At 34.3% G+C, this 12,631-nt stretch overlaps 2 protein-coding genes and 1 long non-coding RNA gene across 6 annotated transcripts; 2 read left to right on the top strand and 1 right to left on the bottom strand.

The window, feature by feature from the left end:
- Positions 1-1,555: 1,555 nt before the first annotated feature.
- Positions 1,556-5,241, top strand: LOC120251774. Of its 4 annotated transcripts, none has more exons than XR_005533483.1 (7): positions 1,556-1,743; positions 1,856-1,940; positions 2,668-2,777; positions 3,695-3,822; positions 3,956-4,063; positions 4,423-4,592; positions 4,743-5,241. It is a non-coding gene; the product is annotated as an uncharacterized LOC120251774 (long non-coding RNA). The 4 variants fall into 4 exon arrangements; XR_005533482.1 differs by having other exon boundaries at positions 2,668-3,085; XR_005533481.1 differs by lacking the exon at positions 2,668-2,777.
- Positions 5,242-6,664: 1,423 nt separating this feature from the next.
- LOC120251953 (phospholipase A1-IIdelta) lies at positions 6,665-9,142 on the top strand. The gene is made up of 2 exons (XM_039260606.1): positions 6,665-7,438; positions 8,230-9,142. The coding sequence occupies exons 1-2, from the start codon at positions 6,766-6,768 to the stop codon at positions 9,075-9,077; spliced, it is 1,521 nt and encodes a 506-aa protein (XP_039116540.1). The 5' UTR covers positions 6,665-6,765; the 3' UTR covers positions 9,078-9,142.
- A 220-nt stretch (positions 9,143-9,362) lies between these two features.
- Positions 9,363-12,182, bottom strand: LOC120251112 (transmembrane protein 258). The gene is made up of 4 exons (XM_039259653.1): positions 12,043-12,182; positions 11,826-11,926; positions 9,870-9,948; positions 9,363-9,761 (listed from the first exon to the last, which is right to left on the bottom strand). Exons 1-4 carry the CDS (start codon positions 12,043-12,045, stop codon positions 9,714-9,716), a joined length of 231 nt encoding a protein of 76 aa, XP_039115587.1. The 5' UTR covers positions 12,046-12,182; the 3' UTR covers positions 9,363-9,713.
- Positions 12,183-12,631: the final 449 nt, after the last annotated feature.

Below are 12,631 nucleotides of genomic sequence, written 5' to 3'. Positions count from 1 at the left end.
TCAAACTAAAAATAAATAAATAAATAAAAACTCAAACCAAGATTAAAAACAAACAGAAAAATCAGCAAAATGTTGAAGAATCAGACAAATTTTTTCCCATGAAATTTATCAGAAACACTATAAATTACATCGCAAGAACTGCATTGCCAGGTTCCAAGAAACCTTCAGCAATAAATCTATTAATACTAAAAGAAGAACAAACTTTTTTAAGAAAAAAAAAAGGATCCAAAATCCTGCATCACATACAAACACAAAAGAACTGAGAATTGAGAATTAAGCTCCCCTCTTACCTATTATCAGAACGGAGAAACACAATCAGTCATCTGAAAAGCCTAAAGCTCAAACATCAAATGCCCATTAGGGTTTGAGAAGAGGGAAAAGAAAAGAACTTGGAGACTTGAGAATGAGAACGAGGGAATTGTTTTTATAGAGAAACTCTGGCATTTTGGCGGGAAGGAAATCAATCCGTTAAATCGTACTCACTGCAAGATCACACTTGGAATCTGGCCATTGTAGTCACTCGTTATTCTATTGAATAAATAAAAATAAAAATTAATTAATTACTGTGAAAATTAAATCTTTCATGAATTTGAAATCATCTTTCTAAATTTTGAAATTACTTGTAATTAACTTTAATTAGAGTACTCAACTTGATTTAATTATATATATACACACACGAAACATCCGTAGTTAGCTACAGTACAGAGAATGAGGGAGACTGAGGGAAACAAAGTAGATACATGTGTGTTGGGATTTTTATAGTTTGGTTATGTTCACAAAAATTATTGTACATCAAAACTCTACGAACGTTCTCAAAGGATGCAGCCATATATATATATATTATTGTGATTGATTACATAGCGAAAAGGTGAGTTATTCTGAGTTTTATATAGATGTAAATATCTTTTTCATAAAGTTTTTTTTACATATAATATATATTTGAACTCAAAACTATTTGTTTAAACTACCAAAATATCCGCTATTTGTTTATAAATTTTTTATTTTCTGAAAACAAATAGATTTCTAGATTCTATTGCTGCATAATTAAAAAGAAATAGGGGAGGTGTATTATAGTTATGCACAATGTCAGCTATATTAAAAAATGGGAAATATATACAAATATCATATTAAACAAGTTAAAATATTATCAAGGGTCCCCCACTCAGCCCATCAGACGGCCCAGAAGTCAGCCCACTAGCCTCACTCTACCACTCTTATTCGAATGGGAACCGACCTGGCCTACGGGCCGGCCTACTTCATACATCAGCACAGGATCCTCAGCGGCCCAAGAGAGATCCATCGATGATCGCAGATCAACACATCTGATGGGCCCCCGCATCCATCGAGATCGGATCAAAGGAACTGATCCCGAGCCCCACGAGAGTCTCCCATCTGCCGACACGTGTCCAGCATTCCGACGAGCCACCACCTCTCGACACGTCGATTCCTCGAGTTGGGCACTCTCGCGTCACGTCACGCCTTCAGTTCGTCGCCATATTATTTATTTATTTATTTATTTATTTATTTATTAAAGTTATCTCGACAGCTGCAAGGGCACTGTCTTATTGAACGCGAGGTTTCTCACAAGAGCTACGTGAGAGAAAAGAAACCACCAGAAAAAGGGCGGAAAGATTTGAGAGCCGAGATGTTTGGAGAGTTTGGAGGACCTTGGAGCATTGATTTCTCGAATTAAACCAAAAAATTTTGTTAGGAATGGAGGAGGAGCACAAGGAATCAGTGACGGTATTGCTTTGATCACTGTTATGGTTTTCTTGAAGATTTTTAATGGAGGGGGGAATTCCTTGTTTATGATTTCATATGGATTTTATTCTTTTGTTTAATTCTATGGCCGCAGGGACCAGATGGAGTTGTGCAAGAATGGCTGTGGATCTTGATTCTTATTGTTCATCAAATTTGACATTTTGTGATTTATTTTTTTGGTAAGCAGTTTGTCATGCGTTTGATTATTCGATTTTTTTAAAAAAATTGAGGGGTTTTGTGTGTGATTTATTGTTTCCTTTGATCTGGTTTGCAAATCTTGAAGAAGAATTTGTTGGAGTTTTAAGTATGATTGATGAATTGCATAGAGTGATATTTTGTTGGTGAAAACTGGGAGGCAGTGGTAACAAATCAGTCTGATAATGGTCAAGGTTGGATCAAATTTAAAATTTTTCGACTTTTAGTAGCGGCCAAATTTCTATGTTCTTGTGGTATGATTTTCGCTTTGCCTTGAGAATCTTGACTAGCTTGAGAGTTTTCCAGATCTGGTTTGAACTTTTTGGAACTTCAGCTTTATCTTTCATTCATTTTCTTATAGTGTCTTGTTAAAGATCACAAGTTATTTTCCCCTCCCACTATTCCTGCATAGAAGCCTGTTATGAAATTGGAGAGCTTTTTTAGTTTTTTTTTAACAAAAGCTCCTTTTTTTTTGGCTTTTATTTTGTGTTGATGATGTGGACAAGCCTTTTTCCCCCACCTTTCTACCTGTAAGTTGTTTCTATCTCTTTTTCCTTCTAAAATAACATGGTGTGAAGGTGACATGTACCTTATGGTCAAGCTTTCTGGTAACTTGGTGGTTTATGTAATACTTGTGTAGATAATCAAGTAAACCATCGATGGAATGGTGTAGTGTGAATGTGCCCATTTTCTTTCTCTTTTTTTTTTCAGGAATCAATCAGTCATTTCTTTTGGTAGTTTGGAGTCTTGACTGAAAGTTGAAAACACCTGTCAGGATTCCTGGATGGCAAGATTTCCTGGATAACTATGCAAGTTTTTTGGTATGGGCCGTATGGCAGGTCTAAAAGAGTTATCAACTCCATTAGGTTATTAGATGTTTTTATTTTATTTATATATCATGGATGATGTGTGGCAGCACTGCTCCTAGATATGTGCCACAGCTTTCTAATATATTTTCCTTTATTAGTTCTCTAGCTTTTTTTCAGCATTTTTTTCCTTTCTGTGCTCGTCCAAAGAACTTTTTGCTGGATCATATTCACTCCATTCTTGGCCTCGAGTTGCTCTGGATTTGTTTCATCGTATTATATCAATTAAAGCTGAGGGAAACATTACAAAAACCTGAATTGTGGTCTGAGCATAGTTTACCTTTTCATTCTTTTTTTAAGTGCTACTTTTGTTTGCATGCTTATATGATTATCAGTAATTTGCCCACATATCATTAGTGTGTTTGTGAGATCTCATTAGATAAGTATACAACGGTGCACACGCTTTGAAATACATTTTGAATACTTTGATACATTTAGCTTTTTCACTCATTTTGACAAACATACTGCTCTTGAGTTGGGAGGTTTCTTTTCTTTAACTTGATTTATCGGGATGGAGGGGAGGAGCAGGAGTTGATAGAGGAGAAATATTGTACATTTGATTTTCTAACTGAGCTTGAAGGAAAAAATTCATGCTCAGATTATGAACTTAAAACCTTTCCACAGGCTCAATTCATTTCATCCCAATTTAATTGTCACTTTATTTATCACACTAGATATTAATTGTTTTTACATTTTTGTTCATTTGAGAATCGAAGAATGCAATTTTTGGAATTACTTCTTATCATGTAATTGTTCTCATCAAGTTTGTTTGCCAGTCAATTCATTTGCATTGTGAGCCAAATGATATTTGGACTGACTAACATTAGTTTGGGCATCTACACTGTTCTTTCTAATTATTGAATGTTATACAGGTTTTTGTCATGAGTCAAAATGTTATTGGTTAATACCAATAAACTTCAAAACAACTCACATCACCATGTTGTGCAACATCAAATTCACCAAAATACAGAGATCATTGATAAGTACATAGAGACCACAGGTGCATTTTTAAAATTTGAGTTTCTTTGTTATAAATATCATAATGTGGAAGAACTCGAGCATTCTAATCATTAACAAAATTCCAGAGGTGGTTTTATATTCCTAACCTGTACTCTGTGATTGATGTGTCTCAGGAAGTAAATCAGTCAAGCCAAAGCAATAAGAGATATGCACTGGCAACCATTGGGATCATCTGACAATTGTATGCTGTAATGAAGATAAGGACAAAGCCACCAAAGACTGTAAGCCTCTCCTTCATCTTTCCTAGAAGTCCATGTATCTTGGTTATAGACATGCATCCATTGATCATCCTTGAAGATTCTTACAAGTGTTTTATGTGGATAAATGTCAATTGCCCTAAATATTTTATTGCAATTCCATACTTTGTCTAAATACCCATGTAATCTCTTTTTGCATTGAGATCAAACCCATGCCCCAATGAAATGGAAACCATTGATGACAAAATTTTCTTATAGGATGTTTGTATTAAGCAAAGTTATTGCACATACGCAAATTGACTTGATAAATCATGAATGTAACATGATGCATTTCGGCAGGTTCCTCTGTAAACCACTGATGAAAAGGTTTATGATTATTTCAGGTTTACTTGCATGGGTACCAGTAGAGTGGGCATAGCGCTTTCAGTCCTCTTGGAGCGTGAGTGTTCATAAGCAACAAAAGAAAGCTGCAGAAGAGCAGCTGCTTTAAGGGGCACTGTGGTATCTCAATCATCTTGGCTACTCACCATAAAGCCCCTTGGCATCAATTGCAGTAAGTTTTCAATTATATAATTCTTTTATCAGGTTGTGATAGTAGTTTTTCGAACTACTGAGTTTTCTAAATGCTGTCATTGTAGCTTTTTTCTAGATCACTTATAAATATCTGTATATAGACTTAATCCTCTTAAACTTTGGTATGCAGAAACTTGGTTACAGAAACAAAAGCTAGTCATTAGTTGAAATTATTCAGTCAACTCGTCAGAAAGAAGCTTGTTATTAGAGGAAATTATTCAGTCAACTCTTCAGAAAGAAGCTCAGTTAATAGGCTACGATGAAAAATGCTTGATGATTGACTGCAGTGGTGGAGAGAATTTAGTCATTCCCATTGTGAGCAGCCAAAGCTGTCCTGGAGTTCTTCAGGAATCTTCTGCCCATACCAATAAACTTCAAAACAACTCACATGATTTAGTTATATAATATCAGGCTCTCCAAAATAAAGAGATCAAGCCACACTGTGTTTTGGTGAATCTGTTGTTGTACAAATGAGATCATGTGAGTTGTTTTGAATTTTATCGGTATGAGCAGAAGACCGTCCTGAAGACCTCCGTGTCTCGGTATTTTACTGACTGATGTTCTTTTCTGTAACCTTTTAAAAAAAAGAGATTTTGAGATCATAAGTAAATTTTTCAGGGACTTGATAAGTCAATTGGAATTATTTAAGGATAGTATAGAACCTTATTTGTTCATGTGTGTGTTTGTGTCTCTCTTTGCGCTACTTCGGTGCAGTGATATACACAATACTTTCATGCTTTGTGTTTACAACAGATGAAAAAAATGAGTTCGTGAATGGAAATGAAATCAATTGATTTTTGATTGAATTTTTTGAATAAAGAATAACTAAAAAAGATGTGGCAAAATTTTGTTCATGTTTTTAAAAAAATTAATATATATATATATATTTTTACAATGTGGTGATAATAATTAATATTTATCTATATTTATGTTTAATTATAATTATTATAATTAGATATATAAATTAAATAATTCATAGTAATTATTTTTAATATAATTATTTATAATTTAATTTAATTTAATTTAATTTAATTTAATCTCTAAAAAAAAGCATTCTTAGTGAACTGTAGCAAAAAAGATGCGGTCAGTGTGTCTAGAGATGCTGAACAAGAGCAGCAAAAACACTATCTTTTTTTTCATGTCCATTATTGCCATCTAATTGATTGGTGGTTGTTGAATGGTAGACATCATACAATAAATCAATAATAATTCCATTGTAGATAACTGTTCATCACTGATTAATCATTTCATCCAAATCAAACTCAGCTGTTTGACATATGTATGGATGAGTTTAGCCATTTTTCTGTGCACACTCAGAGATATCTGAATTTCTTGTCTCTCCAACCGTGAGTCTAATTTTCTCCCACCAAAAAAAAAAACTCAATCTGACATCCTCATCCACCCACTCTTACCAAACAATGGAGAAAATTTCTGCCTTTCTCACCTGATCCCATCCCAGAGAAATCAAAATTTCATTATTTGTTGGCTTTTTTTTAAAAAAAAAAATTATTATTGTGCTACTCTCATTTAATTTAGTGAATGGTGTAAATTTCTGACAGGTTGAATTTTGTCATTGTAATTTTTATTTGTTTCAATTTGTTTTTTTTAAAAAATATATTTGTGTTTTACACTTTTACATGATTAAAATGGGGTATTATGATTTATGACTATATTTTCCAACATAAACACTCACACTTTACATCCGACACAATTGAGTTTTGATTATTAATTAGAGGTTTTAATTTTTATAAATCTTAAAATTATAATTGAACCAGAATTTTTTTAAACTGAACCCTTCACCTCTAATTAATAAAAATATATCTAAATATATGATATTATATTATATTATATTATATTATATTTAAAAATTTAAAATTTTAAAATTAGAATCAAAACTTAACATGTCTCAATTTCTAACGGTCAAGAACTTACTAGGTGAATAACAATACAATAAATTCCCATAATAAAAAAGTCTAAAGTTTCGATTATCTTCTAAATCATAATTAAAAATTTGATGTGTCACTTATTTACATTATTAAACCTGAACCACAGAAACAATTCCGGCTTAGCTCAAACCGTAACAATTTCAGTTCGATTCGGTTCGGTTCAGTTCTTCCAAACCGGCTTCATTTCCACCACACATTTTTCTTTGCATGTTTTTTTTCCTTCATCACTCACACAACCAAACTCATCATTCACTACTCCACATCCTCCTCCATCTTCATCTTCATCTTCATCTTCATCTTCAAACTCACTCACACATATCAATGGCCAAAGAGACCAACAATGAAAACACAAATACACAACCACAACAACCACCATGGCAAGAGCTTCTTGGTTCTAAAAAATGGCAAGGTCTACTAAACCCATTAAACAACTCACTCCTCAACTTGATCCTCCACTGCGGTGATCTCACTCAAGCCACTTACGACACCTTCATCTCCGACGACCACTCTCCCTACTGCGGCGCCAGCCGCTACAACACTTCCGACCTTCTCAACCGTGTCTTCTTCCCTTCTTTTTTCAACTACACCATCCCATCATTTCTCTACGCCACTTCCCAAATCTCTCTTCCTTCATCCTTCCTCCTTTTCTCTCTTTCCAGGGAGTCTTGGTCCAAAGAGTCTAACTGGATGGGTTTCATTGCCGTATCTTCTGATTCTTATGCTTTGTCCACAGGCCGCCGTGAAATCTACGTCGCTTTCCGTGGCACCATCCGTGACCTTGAATGGCTTGATGTTGTCCAACCTCTTCTCACCTCCGTTCGTCCTCTTCTCTCCACCTCTGCTGCTCAAGATGATGATGATGATCCTAAGATTATGAAAGGTTATGTATGAAATGCATTTCATGTATGTATATATATATATCCTTGATTGATTATCATGATATTTTTTATGTATATTAGTTTAGTGTTATTTTTAGTTGAATATATATATATTGATAAATGTGGAAAAGCCGGGGAACTCAAACCAACATGATCTTGAATTTTGAATTTGAATTTGGGAAGAGAATGAAATACCCATTTTTCATCACACTGACACTAGTGGTTTGTTGATAAGGTCAGTCGAGTCCTCAATTTTTTGTATGATAATTAAATATTTTTTTTTTTCTAACTCTGGTGACATAATTTTATTATTTTATAATATTATAAAAATTTATATTTAATTCTATATATATTTAATATTAATATTATTTTGGGTGCTATAGTGGCCACAAATAAAAAATGAGAGGGGGAGATAGAAAGTCAGGATTATAATATTTGTGTAATACGGTAGAATACTCACTATTTACCATCTTTCTTATAGAATGAATCTTATTCTTCATCCCTATAAAATTGTATATTATGGAATTATAGTCTCTTTATTTTTATGCACATAGTAAATTATCATTACTTTATGTATTAACTTGCAGCACATAATAAATTTTTATAGGTTATTAAACCATCCTACTTACATGTTTTTTTTCTTACTCTTTATGAAGTGACATCTGTAGCCTTTAATAATATATATATATATGTGTGTGTGTGTGGACTAATGGTGTAAATATTGTGAATATATATTCGGATTTTTATGCAGATAGGTACATGACAATCTTGTTAACTATTTTTTCATGGGCAGGTTGGTACACAATCTATACATCCAGTGACCCAAAGTCACCATTCTCCAAAGCCAGTGCTCGTTGCCAGCTATTGTCAAAGATCAAGCAACTGGTGCAACTCTACAAAGATGAAGCTCTCAGCATTGTCTGTGTTGGCCACAGCTTAGGAGCAAGCTTAGCCATTCTCAGTGCATTTGACATTGTAGAAAACGGGTTGTCGAAGATCGAAAACACGTCGGAGAACTTCCCGGTGTGCGCCGTGGTGTTCGGAAGCCCGCAGATCGGAAACAAGGCGTTCAATGACCGGCTGGAGAAGCTTCCCATGCTGAACGTTCTGCATGTCAAGAATAAGATAGATATGGTGCCAATTTATCCAAGTAGAGTTTTGGGGTATGTTTATAGTGGAGTAGAGTTGGTGGTGGATGCAAGGAAGTCACCATTTTTGAAGGATTCTAAGAACCCAAGTGATTGGCATAACTTGCAGGGGATATTGCATGCAGTGGCAGGGTGGAATGGGGAGGATGGGGAGTTTGAGATGAAGGTGAAGAGGAGTGTTGGACTTGTTAATAAGTCTTCAGAGTATTTGAAGGATGAGTGTTTGATTCCAGGGTCATGGTGGGTGGAGAAGAATAAAGGGGTGGTGCTTGGAGAGGATGGAGAGTGGAAGGTTGAACCACTGTCTGAGGATGATGTGCCTGTGCCACCTTCGGTTGAGGATATTGATTTGAGTTTTAATACTCCGGAGATTGAGTCTGGTGAAATTATGGTGGCAAAGGTGATGAAGAAGAAGAAGCAAAAGAAGAATAGATGTGGTGCTGGGTTGCCATTGTGTTGTTCTTTCATACCTTGTTTGGGAAGTGAGGAGTGATTTGTTGAAATTAATAATTTTTTTTAAAAAATAAACAATGAAATAATCTGTGAAGGATTGAGAGCTGGGTCAAATGTTATTGTTGATTTTAGTAATAATGTAGTAATATCACAAATTAAATTTTATGAAAGACATAAAAGAAACAAGTTTATGTAGGATGTAAGATACATATTTATAATTCACACCAGTTGTAGAACCACAAAATTGTAGAGATTTTATTCTAAATAGAAAAATGATTATACCAAATTATATCAACACTCAAGAGACTGAAATAACTGCATAAGAGAATTGAATCGGTGCTTGAATACCCTCATACACCTTGTTATTGCTAGCAAAGCCAAGTTTTAGGTCTTAAAAAAACTCATAAAAATTGTCCTGTAGAAGCTCTAAGCCTCCAATTTAGTTGCATATGAGAAGAACTAACATTGAAGTTCACCAAAACCCAGTCCAGATTACCACTAAATCATTGTGCTCTTCTCTATTACAATAAATGACACCAACGTTTACGCAATAAAACGCAGTGAAGTCTCGCAACTCAACTAGCAAAGGAAACTAGAACATTATTTTTTATAATGACTACAGAATTCCTCATAATGTAAACTTTCCAGAAGCTACCAGGATTCATCTGCTATCTTATCAAACATAAACACCAGTTGCGAGGAGCAAAAAGAGAGACCCAAAACCCTGCATGAGTCAAAAACTAAAGAATCATCATCATGCTAATGTTTGCAAGAACCAGAGTACCGCATGAGATCAAACAGTCACATTTAAATGGAAACAAAATTATATTACCAAGAAAAATGATGAAAAAGCCCCAATTGTTATCTCCTTAGCCAGGCTGCGGCTTCGCTTTGATGAAGTGGCCTCATAGCTGCCATTGAATAACAAATCAGAAACAAAAAAATGTGATAATGTGCTTAGAGAAAATGCATCTAATACACAATGTAATTAAAAGTCTGCAGAGTGCCATGAGCGGGCAGTTAAGATACAGACCAAATAACTGCTAACATACACTTTATCATCATCCGACACTTAAGGGTGTTCATTTTTGGGAGGAAAGGGGGTTGGGGGAAGTGAGAGGGAGTATCATTTCTCTGAAGTGGTGAAAGCGATATCACTTCCAATACTTCTAGTGTTCATTTGTCAAAAAATGAGACGTATTTTTAAAAAAAGTTTAAAAAGAGTATTGGAAGTGGAGGGGAGTTGATTTTTATAGAATGACTCATTTCCCCCCACCTCAGTAACAAACTTGTTTAAGTAGCTCAAGTCGCACTTCCCCCACTAAAAAACATAAAAACACTTTAAGTGAGAGAAAGTCAGACCACTTCCCCTACTTCCCTTCACTTCCTCCAAAATAAACACTCCAAAATAAACACCCCTGTACACCGCAATTACTTAGAAAAACCTTAGGCCAAGTGAAATTATCAGGCAAAGCATATACATAATAAGCTGCTAAAAAGAATAAGGTTTAAAATATTCAATTTGGATATACTCAAAGACTCTAGGTGTTTCCTACCAGACTGGCACCTCAAATCTGCTCCAAGTAAAAAATAAAAAATAAGCCTCTGCGTCCAAATATGCAAAGATTGTTAATGGCCTCTGAATTCACCAAATAAATGCTCATTCAGTACCAAAGTTGTTGAGGATAAAATTATGCTTTCACATGTAATGGCATTCCAAGTCAAACTTCTTTTATCTGTTGATACTGTAAATTTCCAATATCAAAATTGTGATATATCGCTTATTACATGATAACACACAACACTACCAAGATTGCACATCAAATCTTTTTATATATATATATATATATATCTTATGATACAACAACTTTCCAATACTCTACGAAAATCGTGTCATATATCATCCCCTACTGTATTCAATACCATATTTCATAATTAAATGTAAAATCAGCAAGAATTCAACTACACTTCACTATACTTCACTTTAAAGAAATGAATAATAAGCAAAGCATACGACCCTAAAATACAATTACCACATCCATTCCCAATCGTTGATTGCAATAGAGATAAGGCGGATTGGGATATGATTGTTAGAGATGCTGCGCTGCTTTGTCACCTCAACTCTAAACACAGGCTGTCAAATGTTTTATGCTCTATGAAAAAGCAAAAATCAAAACTGTTTCTATCATTCTGTCAAGTTAATGCTGATGTTTCTCTCATCCTCAAATTCTATCTATCCTAATTGTGTAACCAATGTATCAAAATAAGAGCTCAACACATTATAGCCATATAGGAATACCCAAAGATCAGGCCTTAATTATCTTATAATTTACACAGAAAAATTTTGAGGAATATTTCATCATGTTTAACATAATACCATGTGGAAAACTTTAGAACATTAAAACAAAGGTAATGTACTAAGAACCTCAAACTACTACACCATTTTTTTGTTTGGCAAATGAGGTTAAGCACATACAACCCTATTCAACTTAGTATCAAGTTCGAAATCAAGAATCAAAATTATAAAAAAAAAAAAATCACAAATTTGGGCACCACATATTACCATAATTGCAAATCAATACAAAAAGCGTTCTTTAATCACAAATTGACTCCCGCGTTGCTAGTTCCAGAATCAGAACACAATTACCACAGATCAAAACCCTTGTTTTATGAGAAATTCTCTCCCTGACACAAACTAAGTGCGGATCCATGAAACATGAATCAATGCATATCAAATTTACGACAGACAATTAAAAATCAATAGATCACGAAATAGAGAAAGACTCACATGAAGAAGGAGGCGGTGAGGACAAGGCCGATGGACAGCATGAGAACGGAAAGGCTGGGGTACCATTCGACGGGTACCGGACTGGTTATCGGCTTCGGTGCCTGCTCAGATCCATCACCACAGCATCAGATCTCGAAAACCCTCAATGACAATTCCACAAAACCCTAGATGCACTACGGATCGTGAGATTAGTAATGAAATAATCAATAGTTCTCACCATTAGAAGAGACGACGGCGGCGATCGCGAGCACTTCTTGGGATTTCTCCGGCTCCGGCGACGCAGGCGGCGGCGATCTCCGGGTACGAGCGCTGGAATTTCGAGGGGCTTGGCTTCTTGATATACTACTATTTGGCTAATTGCACGTTGGCCCCTGTGAAAATGCAATATTCATATGATAAATGAGGCTAAACCTTTTTTTTTTAACGTGAAAAACAGTTTAAATTAAAATTACTGATTATCATTTTAAATTATTATTATTATTTCTTATTTAATATTAATAATTCGTAATATGTTTGCTGACTAAACTAATGATTAACTATTTAATAAATGGTCAAAATTTGGGTAAAATGTCACTTTTATAAAAAAATTATTAACTTCATCCAACGATTATAATTTAATTTTTCCATATAAAATAAAAATATCTAATTAACTGGAGATTTTTTAATTTTCATGCTTCATATATAATTTCAATTTTTTTTATGTTTCCTCACCTAATTCTAAGATTATATTTGGACATTTATGTAAAACACGCTATTTTTAGGTTGAGTTTGAAGAATAAAATTCATATATTTTGAGATTAAATTGA

This window comes from Dioscorea cayenensis, chromosome 20 (genome assembly GCF_009730915.1).
Source record: "Dioscorea cayenensis subsp. rotundata cultivar TDr96_F1 chromosome 20, TDr96_F1_v2_PseudoChromosome.rev07_lg8_w22 25.fasta, whole genome shotgun sequence".
Classification (NCBI taxonomy): Eukaryota; Viridiplantae; Streptophyta; class Magnoliopsida; order Dioscoreales; family Dioscoreaceae; genus Dioscorea; species Dioscorea cayenensis.
Note: the sequence above shows the minus strand (reverse complement) of the source record. Positions and strands in the feature narration are given on the sequence as shown.

Bases quoted from the DNA above. Each gene is read 5' to 3' on its own strand.
- LOC120251112 (XM_039259653.1), bottom strand. The intron at 9,949-11,825 runs GTGAGTCTTTCT...ATTCAATGGCAG, and splicing joins CTCACCGCCTCCTTCTTCAT to CTATGAGGCCACTTCATCAA. The intron at 9,762-9,869 runs GTAATATAATTT...TGACTCATGCAG, and splicing joins CTTTTTCATCATTTTTCTTG to GGTTTTGGGTCTCTCTTTTT.
- LOC120251953 (XM_039260606.1), top strand. From the start codon at position 6,766: ATGTTTTTTTTCCTTCATCACTCACACAACCAAACTCATCATTCACTA. The intron at 7,439-8,229 runs GTTATGTATGAA...TTTCATGGGCAG, and splicing joins TGATCCTAAGATTATGAAAG to GTTGGTACACAATCTATACA.